At 39.7% G+C, this 17,042-nt stretch overlaps 1 protein-coding gene across 1 annotated transcript; it reads right to left on the bottom strand.

Moving 5' to 3' along the window:
• Positions 1-629: 629 nt before the first annotated feature.
• On the bottom strand, positions 630-16,366 carry CCNL1 (cyclin L1). The gene is made up of 11 exons (XM_074963714.1): positions 15,999-16,366; positions 15,547-15,621; positions 15,160-15,269; positions 8,058-8,178; positions 7,565-7,629; positions 5,897-5,996; positions 5,655-5,759; positions 5,209-5,350; positions 2,501-2,612; positions 2,264-2,362; positions 630-1,404 (listed from the first exon to the last, which is right to left on the bottom strand). Exons 1-11 carry the CDS (start codon positions 16,257-16,259, stop codon positions 1,056-1,058), a joined length of 1,539 nt encoding a protein of 512 aa, XP_074819815.1. The 5' UTR covers positions 16,260-16,366; the 3' UTR covers positions 630-1,055.
• Positions 16,367-17,042: the final 676 nt, after the last annotated feature.

The raw sequence follows: 17,042 nt of genomic DNA, 5'->3' as shown, positions 1-17,042 counted from the left end.
AATTGCCTGGAGCTCCATGGAGGTAAATCTGAACAGCCCTTAAACACAAAAAGTAACCCTACACTAACAAAGTGGACAGCTAAGGGGAAATAAAAGAACCCGGGGGGGGGGGGGGGGGGGGAATTGACAAACACTGACTTAGCCTGCTTTCCCTTTGGAGCCAGAGAAAATTCTGGAGGGGACTTTCTGTGGAAGGACTTATCTAGAGAGTTAGCTCAGCCAATCAATCAATCAAGACAGCTGACTGCCTCCTTTAGGAGGGACTGAAGAACCCAGCACTACTGAATAAATGGAGCCATTCCCCGAAATGAGAATGCACCATATCCACACAAATTATGTTTATACTTGAAAACTAAAAATGTGGTCTCTAAAATTTGCAAGAACATGAACAGTTAAACAACAACTAAAAGATGAAAAATGAGTGTGACATGATTCTTAAAGATTAACTGTCCCAAACTCAAATTCTGAAATTCTAAAAGTTGGATTCCCTCTGCTCTCAAAAGGATTGTGAAAATGTCCTTTTCCTCCTCAGTGGAGGTGATAATTCAGTCTAACAAAGCAGTTTGCTTTGAATTAGCTTTGGTAATAATTAGAACTCAACTCAACAGAGCAGTAAAAAAAACCAGCGCTATATTTTATTTCTTGTAAAAATCTTTATACACATGCAGACTAAAACCAGTGTAAGAAAGTATCCACCATTGTTTAGACAAATAACTATACTTAAATATAAGCGTCTGCAATTGGCCTGTATAAAAATAAGGTACTTTTTTTTTTTTTAAACAGAAATATGTTCTCCAGTTCTGATATTGATAAACAATACACAACTCTAATACGTAGAATTTAACCTGATCATTATTTTCAATCGTTTGATACTGCTAAGGTATTATGTGCAAAAATTTAACATAGTTCTTCTAAAGAAAAATGTCCTACATGTTTTAGAAAATTAGCTGTTGGGCTTTAAATAAATCAATTCCTAATCAGTTTCTTCTCCAATCTCACAGTCCATACACTGTATTATATACAGGTGTAACTAAAATCAGAAGCAGAACCAAAACTTAGCGTCTGTGTCTGCTATGTCCTGAACGACTGCTGCTATGGTGCTTGCCTTTATGAGATCTCTCAAAAGAGCGGGATCTTTCACGCCTGTCCCTGTGATGTCCCCGTTCATGCCTATGTTTCTTGGCAGCCTCGGAGTGATCCCTGGATTTACTCTGAGAACGCGAGCGAGATTTTTTCCTTTTGTGACCATGTCTATTTGCACTCTTCAACTCATCTCTGCTGTGCTTGGCTTTTAGGTGTGGAGATCCATGATTATGATGTCTGTGAGGACTGCCACTGTGACTGCGGGACCTGCTTCTTGACCTTGAGCTGTATGTTCCGGATAGACTCCTCCTATTATTGTAACTTACAAAAAAAATTTAAAAAATTAGGATTTTATAAAAATTTTACACTGTGAAAATAAAAAAAACTTATACAACTACCTCGATTTTAAACAGAAAGTCTGTTTTTTTACTTGCTGTGGGCAGTGAAGTATTAATAGTGACGTGTCATAAGTTTGATCACAGATCTGAGATCATTCACATCACTGAGTTATCATTTAAGGCTCTTTACAAACTCCAGCAGACACTGCATTGGTTAAAAACCACTGATATCAGGATTTTCTTTGCAACAATAGCAGAAGACTTGTACATGTGTTCAACTCCTAGCAGTTCCAAAGATAAATGGGTATCCATAGAACAAGATTTGGTCTCTAAAGCTATACATTTAAATGGCTAACATTTCCACACATTCCTTAATATGGATCTTACATACACTTCAGATATTTGGGGAGGAGGTTACATGCAAAATTTGGCTGCATAAGAGACTCAATTTCTTACAGCACTTTCAGTAAATACAACTATTCTCAAAGCTTTAAGGGAAGAGCTTAAGAAAATTCTCATATTTAAAATGGAAAACCTGGTGCAAGTGATGGTTTGCAAATATCATAAGAGGACCTTACTCTTACTGTCACAGGTGAGTTTTGGTATTATAGTTGATTTATCTTTAGACTGTATGAATATTCTTAAACCACGGATTTTCATCCACTACCACGTGCACTTCAGTATCTACTGGATACCAGTACAATTGTGAGATACTGTACTTTAATGGAGAGATTTGCTGTTAGTAAACTATTGTAAGACCATCTACTATATGGAATGGCATTTTAAAACACCTCTTAAAACAAGTAAGTCATTTAGCAATCAAAAAGTACTGTTTTACTTACTGTCTCCTAGGAGTATGAGATCTAGACCGTGACTTTGTTCTTGACCTTGATCTACTAGCACTTCTGCTGCTTCTACTTCTCTTGCTTTCTTTTCTCATGCTTAAATTTAAAAATAAAAAAAACCCTGAAGATTACACTTAGCAAAACAAATTTATTTTCACAAAACTAGATGGCAAAGTTTAACTTGGAAGTGCCTGACTTAAAATTGGCTGGCTTAAAAAGACAGATTTTTCCTACCCATTGTAAGGACTCTCTGAAGCTAGTTGCCTTTCTTCTGGTTCTTTTTTAATAGTTTTAGCATTCACAGATACTGGTGTTTTCTCCTCAGTTTTCATCTCTCTTGGGGAAGCTAAGAATGAGAGCAAATAATTCAAGGTTAAGATGTTATACACTAGCAGTAGAATTTGCCATCAAGGAACAGAATTTTTTGGTACATTTTATGCAAGTGCTAACTTTATATCAGTGCTAACTTGAAACTTTTAATGCTGACTGCTTCTCTTCCTTTCCATTTAGTAGCGGCTCCTGTAAGTGAAACTACTACATTAAAGACACCAGTAAAATCCTTTATTTAAGTAGTCTGTAAATCATACGATGAGGAGAATATGTTTCTAATATGTTTCTTTAAAGATGCATTTATCCTTTCGTCCAAGGCACATGTAATAGGCACAAATTATGAAACAAGATGAAGTATGTCTCTCCATCAAGAGTAAATACCCTGCTCTAACCTGCTCCCTTCACATATACTTCTTAGAACCCTGGGAAAATAGATGGCTCTTGCACCTTGTCCTGAAGTCAGAATTAGGCTGTTGGAACAAAATTTTGAGAACAGAAGCCAGTTCTAATTGGCCTCATTGAGAGCTGCAGACAAGGTGTTCTTGCTTATTTAAGATATGAAACTTACCTTACTACAGTAAAATCTGTGTTTGGCATGGGTTTAGTCAAAAATTCTGGTTAACTAAGACTTGTACTTACCAATGGAGGGAGAGAGTCTGGGTCCGGGAGGGGGCGCAGGCTCTGAGAGGGAGTTGGGGGGGAAGGGGGAGCAGTGCTCAGGGCGCAGGCTCTGGGAGGAAGTGTGGGAGGGGTTTTGGGGTGCTGAATCCGGGCAGCGCTCACCATAGGTGGCTCCCCACAACTGGCAACATGTCCCTGCTGCTCGTAGGCGGAAGCGTGACCAGGCAGCTCTGCATGCTGCCTCCGCCTGCAGGTGCCACCCCTGGCAGCTCCACTGGCCACGGTTCCTGGCCAATGGGAGCTGCGGAGCTGGCGCTCAGGGATGGGGCAGTGCACGGAGCCCCTGTGGCCATTCCTCCACCTAGGAGCAGCCAGGACATGTTGCCGCTTCCGGGGAGCCCCACAGAGCCAGGCAGGGAGCCTGCCAGTTCTGCGCCAACCATACTTTTAATTTGTATTTGGAGATATCAGAAATGTCGGGTTTCTAGAGTGTTCTGGTTAGTAAAGTGCTGGATAACACAGCTTCTACTGTACTAGCTTGAGCAGGTAAGCTCATGGAACCAAACAAACAATCAGGTCATCTAACCAAGAGCAAAAAACATTTTGGGTCAGTGCTTCGGAGCTGAGCTCCGGCCCTGCTCCAGCTCCAGGCAAAAACCTGCAGCTCCACTGCTCCACAGTTGCTCCGTGCTCCGCTCCAAAGCCCTGTCTAGGGCTTCATTTCAAAACCAATGCCATGAATTGCACCACATACTGGATGTGATTTGAGAAGAAAGTTTAAATCTTATGCCTCAAATAGCCAAGAGTAGAATTACCATTAAAAAAATGAGTTGCTGGCTTGTTCTGAATGCCCTCAAATCCCAATTTCACTCAGCTAGCCATGAATAAAATTATCCCTTCACCCTCCCTTTAGGAGTCCATAAGGGAATTTTGCATGCACTACTTCAAAGAACTTTCAAAGTTCAACCATATTGCTAGTTCTCAAGGAATAGCTGTTACTTTGAAAGACAGAAACAAAACAAAGATTTAGTTTCTGTACATTTGCTCCAGTTTTCAGATAATGTACTGTAATCATTTATTGTGTGTTTGTACATTGCCTAGTATAATCACGCTCAACCTAGCTGTGCCCTGTAAGTGCTACTGGAATTTAAATGTTAAAAATATCATTGAAAGACAGATCTATTGGCAAAAAGTTAAGACTTGTATGTTCTAAACTGACAGGATCCCTTTGAAGTTCTTTACTGCATAATTTTAATTATTGGCTAGTCTGTTAAACGTATAACTAAAGCTATGTTCTATGCACCTATTCTACATTATCATCAAGACAACACTGCTACTGGAACTTCCATTTCTAGATTTTGAATTGTTCACATTCACAGCTTTGAATAGCAGTGGTCCTACTGTACCTTGATGGATAAACACAAATTGAAAAAGATGTTTTAAAACACTTGTTAGAAATACCTAGCACAAGGAAAATAATGAGCAGGCACATCAGTTAAAAGATGAGTTGTGTCACGTGACTAGATTTCACGTTAACAGCGTCACTTTAAATATTCCACTGCATTTCAGAAACACTGGCATATGAAAATCCCACTTTCTCACACAAACCATAATTACAAGCTTTCAATATTTATTGTGTACTTCCACAGTAAAGATACAGTGATGCATATGCTGAATGTGTATCATTAAGTGGCGTTAACCAAGTAGTATTACAGAATGACCATCTAATCGGTATTGCAATTTTTCCTTCAATATCACATTATTGGAGGTTGCCAATAATGGGTATCAATGAAAATCCAGTAACCAAAAGTAATTAAAATGTTATCCTCTAGCTTTAACCATATGAGAAGTTTTAGATAACTTCACAACTCTCAGTGGAGAATGAGAAATTTTACATCTCATTCCTTCTACTGCATCAAGGTATAGAATCACAAGAGATTCATTATATATAGACATCTTCCTACAGCACTGTTCCCTGCATTGTAACTTACATGGTTTGGAAGCAGGAGAAAAGCCACCCAGTGTTGAGAGAGCTGGAGTACCATCTGGGTTTAATCCTTTTGCTTTAAGTTTAGCTTCCTGTAATGCCATTTTTCTCTTTTCTACTTCTTTATCCAGCAATTCATAATTAGGCTGTTTAAGAGAGGAATATGCACGGTCAAGATTTTGGACCAAAATTACTCTAGTCAATATACCACACCTCTTATGGTATCTGACACCCATACATTAAACATGACCAACATCTGTCATACGTGATTCGCTCTTTCATGCTCTTCCTCAAGGAGGGAATGGTGAATATCGGGGAGCTTTTGTCTGGTAGATTTTTAATTGTGCATGTTATATATGTGTTCAAACTCCATCACCCCCCCCCCCCCCCCCGCACTTAGCAATGCTGGCTTTACCTTCATTTAAGTCAGTCAATTCTAAAAAAAGTTACCTTTTTCCTAGTATAAAGCTTCAGAGTGGTTATACATATCTCCTGAATCTCATCTTCTGTGGTGCCAAAGAGTAGAAACCAATGAGGACGGGTAGGCAGGGGAATCTAAAAAAAAAAAAAGACAGAATTAAGCCTTAATATCTAAAGATCAAAGAAATCTGACCTTTAGTATCATTTCAGATGTTTTCCAGGAACAAAAACAAATATACCAATTCCAAGCGATTTAACACAGATATGCTTACCTGAAGAGCTCTAGCAGCAAGATAAATACAAGCACATGCTATTGTCTCTGGTTGAAAACGAACGAATACATTAGTTCGAAGACTGTCATTCATGTAATTCCTAAAAAAAAGTTAATTACAAGTTTGTCTCATGTTCACTTATCACCTTCAGTTTAAAGAAACAAAACTGGAGACTCAATCTACTTTATTATTTTTTCTTTAACTTACATATGCTTATTGCCTTTTTAGACTGTAGTACTACCACCACTGTAATTTTAAAGGGTTTAACATTTTGAATTTGTTGCTTCACTTTTGTAACATCAAAATATGCACCATTGTCATTGCTCTGAAGTCCCAATGCAAGAACTACTTCTCACTTAGAAACAGAACTCTGAATGTCACCAAATGAGGGATTTTTGCAAATGTTATGGTTAAAATTGATTTTTTCCCCCCAAATACTTTAGGATATTCTATGAAGTGTCCATCAAGCTAAACTTTACAAATCTATAAAGTCCAAAGAATAGTTTGTCCAGTTATATGATGGGCCAAGCATGTTTTTCTATAGGTGTTTACTGTCACTTAAACAATGAAAGCCCTCTACCGAAGAGGTAAATCCTTTTTTGTCTGAAACTTAATTGTGTAAGAACTGCTGTACTTTTATATCCACCACCATTATGAGGTAGCTAAAGACATGACCAATAAAGTCTTAAATTTTATACATAATACACCAGTTCTGTTTCAACTTTATTTATTCTATTTTGGAAGCAGATAACCATCTGCTTATTTTTAACTTTTATTCAACACAAGGTTAAATGGTTGACACAGGGCAAGCAACTAACTACATCTTTCAATAATCATTGGGACTGGTTACTACAAATTGCATAGTTAACTTCACCAAATTATAGTACTTTTCCTCTACCAAGCTAGTATTGCCAAGTATTGTTATGCCAATAATGACTTTTGAACTTCAGGGACATCTCTACAAATTTATAAACACGTGAATTACAGAAGTTAACAGCACAACCAATCACCAGTGACTTATATAAAATGGTGCCCAACGTTCAATTTCTAAATACTATAATAAGAAAGTATGAGCATGCTGTATTCACTTTAAGTAACTTTGTAATCCAAATTTAATTAAGTCAACTGAATCCATATTGGTTGAAAGTAGTCAATCCAAAATGTGTCCATGGGTCCTTTAGATACACTAAAGTACAGTACGTAGGCAACAAATATACATTTAGAAACATGTTGAACAGTTACTTCTAGAAGCAAATATACAAATCCTTTTGACACCCGGACAGAACTAGAAGATGCTGCAAGATGGATATGGACCACTTCAGTGAATCTCGGGATGAGAGCTTGCACTGGATTGACTGGAGAGAAGGGCAGCCAATCAGGCCATCCCCAGGTGAGCTGTGGTGCAGAGGGCAGAGTTCTATGACTTACCATCATGGACTACCCTTTAATTAAAGAGTAGAAAAAAGAACAAAGTTAAATTGAGTTCTCCATTAAAGTAAGTTAATCAAACCATGAAAATAGTAAGCAGAAACAAGCATTAAATGCATTGTGAAATAGGTATATTTTAATCTAGTAACTTACAGCTCAATGCTTTGCATATGGGACATCAAGCTTGTTATTTCTGCTACTATTTTCCTGGCTAGGAAAAATGGAAAAGAATAAACTTACCAGGCTGTCTGAACGAGGGTTTGATTACGTTCACATTCTAAGACTTGTAAATACATAACAATGATCTGAGGGATAAGAGAAAAAAACTCAACTTTAACACAGGAGGAAAAGTGATAGTTGCATGTTTTTAAACAAACAATTTTCTTCTATTTTTACATGGTCGTGTTCTATTTCAATCCCACAGCAAAGGCTGAAAACCCATACACATCTAGTTCTTGTTGTCCACTGAAACATATCCCCAGTTTTACAACTTTTACATATGACTGTCACCTCTGCCATAGCGTAGGCAAGTGACTTCTACCAAGACAAACAGCAAGCTATTAATCAGCCAAATGTTTCAGCTGTGTGGACAATTAACTTCAGTTACTTATAGAGGGGTGTGGGAGAGCGACCCCAAGTCAATTCCAAACCTGCATTTCTTCTATTACAGCTCACAAAGATGCTGTCAAGGCAGCTCAATACTTGCAAGTATGTATTTCGTTTGACAACTCACCTTATGTGGATGCTTGACATGAACACAAAATCCCAACTCCTTCAGTACCCTCCTTTCAGCTTTGATTACTTGATTTTTGGTGTTTATGTAGTTCTGATCAAGTATCAAGGGGCTTGGAGTCCTATAGTTTGTAAGAAATAAAATCAAAACTGTTTTGCATATCCAGAATAGTTGCATCTCTGTTTTCCCTTCCAACCAACTAATGGCAACAGAAACCTGTTTTAAACTCCTGCAAGCAAGTTTAAGCATTAATCTTGTGCTGTCCAAGTTTAAACTAGTTTAGTTTCAACCTGTAATTCCTGTAGCTGAGCTCTGATTGTAGCTAAACTAAGACTGCCATCTTGCTAACATTACTCCTGTGTTACTGATTGTGCAAACTGCCTTCCAGTATCAAAACTAAAATAATGTGATTTACAATTTATAATGCAAATTTCAAACACCTACAGTACCAACATTTGAAAGTGATCAATGATAATAATCTGAATACACTAATCATTTCCTCTAGCAAAAAGCTTGTTTAACTATTTAAGTCCTGTATCAGCTAATACTAAGTTTAATTTAAGCAAGTTCATGTTTTATTGTATTGGAACTGCCTATGCATAGGATGAAAGGAAAAAGTCCGTATCAAAATTTGAAAGAAAGCAAGTGTGCCAAGATCAGATTTAAAGGGAGTAAACAGAATTTCCAAGGGAGTTTCAAGAGACCACCAGAGACCTCTGAGCAAAGAGGACTCCCAAAATTAAACACTGTGGAGCATCTTATTGCTCAAAACAGGACACCAAAAAAAGGAACAACCCACCTGAATACTGAGCTATTAGAAAAACTAATGGGTGCAGTTCAGTACATCAAACGTTTGCAAGGTAAGAACTCTTCACACAGAAAGATACACAAACCCTGGTATGTCATACAATTTCCAATCTCTCCACTCACAGTCCTCCAATATACTGTATTCAGGTAATTAAAAATGTAAAGTCTTTAAACAAAAAAACCCCACCACACAGGCACCAATTACTGCACAGTAGAGCACCCAAGCAACATATCCTATTTTGTGTATTTCTCCCTAACTCATTTTCTTCTACAATTTTTCTTTATACTGTTGATTTAGCTTACAAGGTCTTAGAGCAGGGGCCTGTGTTATATGCCTGTAATGTGCATAGCATATTTTGGGTGCTATACAAGTCAAAGGATAACAGTTTATCCCCTCAGTAAATAATTATACTGCAAAAGAGTTAATCAAATTGCATCATCTAATTTATCTCCAGCATTCCCAGCAAAACCTTTCTACAATATTATGATCTGACTGCAAAGATGCAATATATACCAATACAGAAAGACTGCAGATGCAACTCAGCATAATAAATATAACGTAACATGTGATTCTTATAACACCTCTTTCAGAGATCACGCATATTTGGCAAGACACTCACTTCTTCCAGCTGGACCGCTGAGGGAAGCAATTCATGGTCTAGTTCCCCCCTGCTGGCAGGATGGGACCAAATATATGGCAAGATCAATTTTGGAATGCCACTGACATTTGGATTAACTGTATGACCTGGAAGCACACTGAATTACTAATTCCATGACAGCTCAAAATTTGTCATTAAACTGCATTCTACTGATATAGATAACTACAAGAATCTCAAAGAACGTCTATTCAAGAACTACTGTATCCTTCAAACTGACAGTCTACTTTGCAAATAAGACATTACATTGTTTAAAGACGAGCAGGGTTAGTCTATTTTTTGTCTAAGTCCAGACTCCAGAGAAAATTAAAAAAAGTGTGTGTACACACACACTCTAAATAGTAAATTAATAATAAGTAAAGATTTTGGGGTCCATTCAAAAGTCTGGATTTGGCCCGCAGTCCACATATTGACTACCCCTGCTGCACTAAAGCATAATCACCCATGTTTTAAGCAAGAATAACTCATTTATGAACTACTGTTATACTGAAGTCAAATGTTTGTTTTTTTAAAGTGAAGCTGAATCAGTAGTATCTCAATTCTGTATAGTTGTCACATGTTTAAGATAATCATCATCATGTATGTAAGGTAAAAAGCAGCAAGTTACCAAGTCTGAAAACAAACTCATCTGAATCTTCTATAGGGATAGAAATACCTGGGGACGAGTGATTATGCTATCATCTTATTAAATCTGTTTCCCACAGACAAGTAAATATTTGACAACGACTCGCATAATAAGGACAGACTACATGCAGTTTATTCCACTTCAGATACTGCAAAGATTACAACCCAGTTATCAAAATATCGCCTCTTACTTTTAGGAGGGGATCATTGCTAAAGGAGAAATTTTTGAAGAACTATTAGGTCATCAGGGATTCAATACTTTTAGGGTCTCCTGATGAGTTTTAAGATACACTGAGACTTATCTTAAATGCTTAGGGTGGGATTTTAGATAAACTGCTTAGGTTAGTTAGAAAGGTAGGCTTATTCTGAAGCCTAGTTAGAGCATTTCAGAGACAGTAATAGACTCAAACAAAATATAATATATCCAAGTTAACAACCAAAATATTAGCAAAGCCACTATGTTTCAAGGCAAAAACCTGTTTAGCTGCACCTACTCAACTCCTCTTCTTAGTAGTAGTATGCTATTTTGTGATAAGGGACAGAGAAACATCTCACTCAACACTTAAGTCCACAAAAAAGTCAAGACCCAGTCTGAACATTTTTATAGGCCTACTATACACATTTGTGACAGCAGTTCATAAACAATGGTTATCTCCTATCTTCCATTAATATAGGCTTTGCAAAGATAAATTGTCAAACTACATAAGAAACTCGAGCATATAATGAAGACCTACAATGCTATCCAGACCTATTACCACCAGAAAGATTAGAAAGTAGTTATAAAGTACTCCATATTTGTATTCTGATTTTCCGAGGTGCTGAGTACTTATAGCACCTACTTGAGCAGTAGGCCCTCAGCACCAAAATGACAGGGAAGGGATGATAATCAAGCCATTAAAAGATGTCTGCTTTACTCAGTTGCTCAGACATGCACCATGCTCATCAAGGACATCAGTTTTATGGTACTACAATCCAAACAAAGAGTCCAGAGAAAGAACTTATGTTCATAGCATCTAGACGAAGAAATGGAAAACTTATGAGGTGCAATTTAGGATTTATCTACTTTTTCACAAATATGATTCTGCATAAAAGGCAGTCAACTGTGCCCTACCAGTGGCAGAAATTAAGAATAATTAGGAATTGACACCATTCATTAAAATGGCACGTTCGTTCTAAAACTTCCTAATTTGCACCTATCTCCTGGTAAGAGGAAAGAAAAAGAGTAGCCACTGCTTCTGCCTGCAAGTGTCCTCAGTCATAAGGATTTTCATTTTGCGCAACACTCTGAATAGCCATTTTGTTGCTGGTCTGAAGGGGCGGGAAGGGGAGAAGATCAAGCGCTGCAAGGACAATTGAGATGCCTACCCTCCCTACACCTCAGAAGTGCTCCCCAAATCAGCTTTCGGATTCTCTCCCTGAACATTGCACCCAACAGTCTACCTTGTTATATCATCATTACAGTTAAAGTGCCAAGTTTCACTACGAAATAAATATGTACACAGAACATGGAGCTAGTGGCCATAACCTAGATAGCCTAACATTAAAGGTTAGTCATAAAACAAACTATGACTAGTGAATCAGGCCATAAAACGAGGACGTTTTGTAATACTAATAATTAAATGAACTGTCAAAAGTGCAGTCTTTTCTATCTTCTACCACTCCTAATTGGAATCACCACCTCTTTGATACTGACCTTAGAACATTTTTTCCTCTTTCCATTAGAAAGCAGATGGATAAGAGAAGCAGAGGATGAAAGAAAAACTCTACCTTTCTACCATTTGTAAACATTAAAAATACCTCACACCACAGATGTGATCCACTCAGACACTCATTGCCACTGAAAGAGCCTGAAATGTCACATTATTTAATATGACAAAAGAAGAAATGAGAGTTCTATTTTGTGTGATATTCTAACTGAAACACTGCAGGCGTCAAGATTTGCATATATTACAAGCCAATGTCATGAAGTTATTTCACTGATGATGTGAAAATAAGAGCAGCTTCCTAAAAGCTTCCCTTAGATCAGTTCATAAGACTATAAAACTGATGTCAGAGAAAAAGTGGGTGCTAATAAGATAATATAGTTAGCAAAAACCCAGGGCTATAACCCACATCAACTGCAACTGATGTTCTACATGCTAAACATGGCTCAACATATGCAGTCAAGTATGTTTTCAGATATTTCAAAAGAACAAGTTCTTAGCATGCTGATATGAAAAACAGGCTTTCAATTTAATACCACAGAGACTTATTCATGCACACAAAAATTTTATGTACAATACTCCATGGCATATTGTCACAGTGAGAATACAACAGAAGCATTTATTTGTCAAAAAACTACTTTTAGCCCTGTGCCTACTACCTAGAAGTTGACCAAAGGCTTTGTATGAGCCTCTGGGCTTGAGAATTCAGACATCTGAACCCCAATCATGCGAACACATGCACAGGATGGGTAGTTAAAAAAATCTTCCAGCATACGCACAGTCTTGTGCTTAGTCAGGGCCTTTTTTGTATTCTTGAACAAGGTTTATATGTCAAATCTCAATCTTAAGAAGCAAAAGTTGGAACTAGGAACCAGTGAGTCTCTAAAGGATATAAAGAATGAATATTTAATACTTCAATATGCTTTTAGAAATCAGAGTTTTAGTACTTTACAGATAAAGTTAACAGAAATTAGACTAAGGCAATATGAAAACTAAGTGTAACATAACTAGAACTAGATCAATTCTTCTTGTGTCACGATGTCAGTGAAAATTCTAAATAGAGCCTAAGTGTTAGCTTCAAATAAAAAAAAACAAACAAACAGTAAACTAATATACTAAAAACCTGGACAGCAAAGAAAAAAGCTTATAACAAGATACAGGAGTTCTTCCAAATGGTTCACCAGCGGCCAACCTGTTAGTCCCCCGATTCCAGTGACCTATTCTCAGAGCACTGGCTTCTCCTTGGGGATTTTCGATACTTCACTCACTGTTGCCATGACGACAGCTTCATCTCTATGTACCACTCCACATCACCCAGGCTTTGGTAAATGTAGCTGGTCGCTGTATAGTCGGTTGCAAGGGAAAAAAGAGCTGAAGTTAATAACGTGTACAGTTTACGTATTAGTAAGCTTGTAAAAAGTACAGAAAAATGTTTATATCCAGCTTGTTTTAGAAAAGCAAGCCTGAGTGTCACACTTAGACATTAAGATTAATTTCATGCAGATTCATTTCTCAGAATCTTAAGGCAATGATACCCATTTTGCTACAAGTGAATTAACAAATGGGTCAAGAAGTGATCTTTGTCTCTTTGGGCATGATGCATTGTAGACACCACTTAACATATGTAATTGATAATCTGAATTGGAACAGGCTGTCTGGAAAAAAAAATTTATAAGTAAATTTGTTTCTCTGATCCTTCCAATACTATATAAAGAAGTTAACTCATTCTTATTCTCATAGCACAGAAAAGCATTTTACATCCCCAATTAACCTTTAGTCTCTGGTTCAAAGCTGAGACATTAAGAAGTGAACCAGTTTTAGTAATCAAATAAGAAGCTTCCTTTGTCGTAATTATGGTAAATAATAATCTTCAACAGATTCCATGGAATCCAAACTCTGTAAATTTACAGAATTCGCCCAGTACCAACAAGAAATCATTAGTTCCTCATTTTAAAAAACTAGGTTCCATTCAAATCAGACACGGATAGTCCATTTTTCTATTACTAAAACAGACTTTAAAGAGGTGAGAATGTGGCAATAAAAGAAGAAGGTTTAACATAAACTGGCTATATTTGTGCATTGCAAGTACTGAATATGTAGAACAAATTCACCATAAATACAACTCATTTCCCTAAAATTTTTCTACTCCATTTCTTCAAAGAGTCAAGTTGTAGAAATTTTTTTTTTAAATTCCCCTTTCACCTGGCAAGACAGAATACAGAAAAAAATAGTTCTATTTTCAACTAGTAGAAAAGAAAGTCCCTCAGAGCTTTAATTTACTGTATTCTGTATCTTTCAACGTAGTCAATACAACTAGGTACGTTTACTAGAGACAAGATGGGTGAGATAACTGAAATGACTTCATTAACATCTACAGAAAGTCTGCATTACTGTTTAAAAGCCAGGTTTAAACACTGCCTTGTTGTGAAATATTTATTGGGCATTACTCCCCTTCAAACACATTCCTTGCACCTTCTTTAACCTAGTAATGTAACCTTGCTTTACACTTAAAAAGCCAAAAATTAAGCACTCAACTGAAAATGGTTCTACAAACTAAAAGCAGAATCACCACAGAAGCACATACAGATCAGCTAAATGAATATAAGGTTCAATTTTACAGATTTGAAAGTTCTCACTGTACCATTAAAGTACCACTCTCAGGTTCTACAATCACAGGTGCACTTAACTTCCAAGATTCAATCCTACATTCCTTGCTGATGTGTCATTAAAGCTTGATACGCTGTAGATCAAATCATATTTTCCACTGTCACTTTATTATACTACTTTCTCACCACAAATACTGTTATATTTATATACTTCAGTCTATTTTACTGTCTATGGTAGCCAAATATACAGAATATTCTAACAAGATACATCACTAAGCTATACTACAGAATTATTTAATTTGCACAAAGAACTTACAGCAAAGTAGACCTACACTAAAGAGTATAAAAATCAAAAATACCACCAAACAGTCCGCCAGCTAACCAAACTTATACCTAAAACTTCCTTTCAGAAACACAAAGACCCCCAATTCAATTAGGAACAGACTTTACATTGGAACAAATACTCAGCCTTGCAGCTATATGAACCATGCTTTCAGAACAATATATTTCTGCTTTTGCCAGATCACCAAAGTCACATTGATAGAAACCAGCTGAAGAAACGTTAATGTGTATGTAATAGCCAAGGATCACACCCTTCTCAATTTTAGGGTGTTGGATTTAGCCTGGAAGATCAAACTGGTTTGATAAATCTGGCATATATTACAGTGATCGTGGGTGGATATACTGAAAATGGAGCTAGTCTTACCTTTTTGCTCTTAACTGGCGCAAATGATGAAAGACATTTATCACATCTCTTATACGACGAGGTGCTTCTTCAATTTTGGAAGCGAGATTGATGCAGGCCATAGCAACAATCTGAAAAGAAGCCCATTTCCATAAGACGGAGATTTGTACGTCTCATTGGACACGTTACACAATCAGATGGAGAAACCACCCCCTAAAAGCTGAAAAACGCAGCTTTACCGACACTTCCCTGAGGAAGTGCAGGGAGGGTCCGGGGCAGGGCTAGCGCCCTCCCCCAGTTCCCATGCAGATCGGAGCAAGGAGCCCCACAAAGCTGACTAGGCGAAAGCCTCAAGCAGCTCGCGCCCCACCCCAGGCCCAGCGAGTCCGCCGGCCGGCCGCAACTCACCTCGAAATTGTGTTTGACGAAGGACTTGGAGTAGAAAAAGCGGTGGAACAGCACTTGCCCCGTCGCCATCGCCACCTGCGAACACAACCCCCCGGCGCGGGGCTGATGAGCCGGCTCAGTCAGCGGCACGGGGCGGGAGCGGAGCCGGCTCTCCTGGGGAGATGGCTGAGCCGGCTCCGGCACTGGGCCGCCGCCATTTTGTGTCAAGCACCCGGCTGCGCCCTCGCTCCCCCCTCCCCCACTCCGACCTCCACACACACGCGCCCTCCCTGCAGCGCCTCCTCGCCACAATGGCGGCGCCACCCCTCGCCCTGCGGCCCAAGCCGCGCGGTGACCTTCCGAGAACAGGGCCTCCTCACAACCCGAGCCCCGGCCTAAGGCCAACGGGGCGCGCGGGGCCGCCTCCCGCCGCCCAGCCCCGCAGGAGGGGGCGCCCCAGGCCCAGCGCTTACCTGCGGCAGGCGGAGGAGGATCCCGGCGGCCTGGATGAGCTCGCAGCCCAAGATGCGCAGGTCGGTCTCGCTGTGCAGGTCCAGGCCGTCCTGCATGGATGGGGTGGGCGAGAGCCGCTCCTCGGGGATGAGCGAGTGGTCGATGGTGAGTGACACCTCCGAGTACAGCCGGTCCCCAATGAGGATGCCGGGGGCCGCTGGGGCCGGAGGAGGCGCGGCGGGAGCGGCACCCGGAGAAGCGTGAGTCGCAGTAGAGGCCATGATCGCTGAGCACAGAACCTACCGCACCCGGAGCCGGCCACGCAGAGAACAACCCGGCTTCCAGTGACGCAGCACACGGCGGCGCCTCCGCGCGGTGCGCACTAGAAAAAAAAAAGAGTCCCGCTTCGCTTGCGCAACTGGGCCGCACGTACCGCCTCAGCGCCGTGGTGACGTGCTCAGGAACGTATTAGGGCCTTCGTGCCCACGGTGGGCGGGGCTACGCTACGGACCCTTTTCGCTGCTGGCCTGGGACAAGAGGGCTAAGAATACGAACGCGGGGCCCCGAACCAGGGCGCAGCGCTGGAAGCCAGGACTCCGGGTTCCGTACCCGGCTCGGCCACAGACCCAGCGCCCCGGAGGAGGGGAGGAGAGGATGCGTGCCTCAGTCTCCTCATTCTGTAAAACAGCTGTAATCACACACCCCCCTTTGTGAAGGGCTTTGGGACCATCAGACGGAAGGTGCTAATACATTAAAGGAAAGGAGTACTTGTGGCACCTTAGAGACGAACAAATTGATTTGAGCATAAGCTTTCGTGAGCTACAGGTCACTTCATTGGATGCATTCGGTGGACAATACAATGGGGAGATTTATAGAGAGAGAGAGTACATGAAACAATGGGTGTTACCATACACACTGTAACCAGCGTGATCACTTAAGGTGATCGATTACCAGTGGGGTGGGGGGAACCTTTTGTAGTGATAATCAAGGCGGGCCATTTTGACAAGAACTTCTGAGGAACGGGGGGGCGGGGGGGGGAGGGCAGGGCGGGATAAACTTGGGGA

The sequence above is a fragment of the Natator depressus genome, chromosome 9 (genome assembly GCF_965152275.1).
Source record: "Natator depressus isolate rNatDep1 chromosome 9, rNatDep2.hap1, whole genome shotgun sequence".
Classification (NCBI taxonomy): domain Eukaryota; kingdom Metazoa; phylum Chordata; order Testudines; family Cheloniidae; genus Natator; species Natator depressus.
Note: the sequence above shows the minus strand (reverse complement) of the source record. Positions and strands in the feature narration are given on the sequence as shown.

Excerpts from the sequence above, each read along its gene's own strand:
- CCNL1 (XM_074963714.1), bottom strand. The coding sequence starts at position 16,259 with ATGGCCTCTACTGCGACTCACGCTTCTCCGGGTGCCGCTCCCGCCGCG. Across the intron at positions 15,270-15,546 it reads TCGTCAAACACAATTTCGAG|ATTGTTGCTATGGCCTGCAT; the intron begins GTGAGTTGCGGC and ends GCTTCTTTTCAG. Across the intron at positions 7,630-8,057 it reads ATGTCAAGCATCCACATAAG|ATCATTGTTATGTATTTACA; the intron begins GTGAGTTGTCAA and ends CTTATCCCTCAG.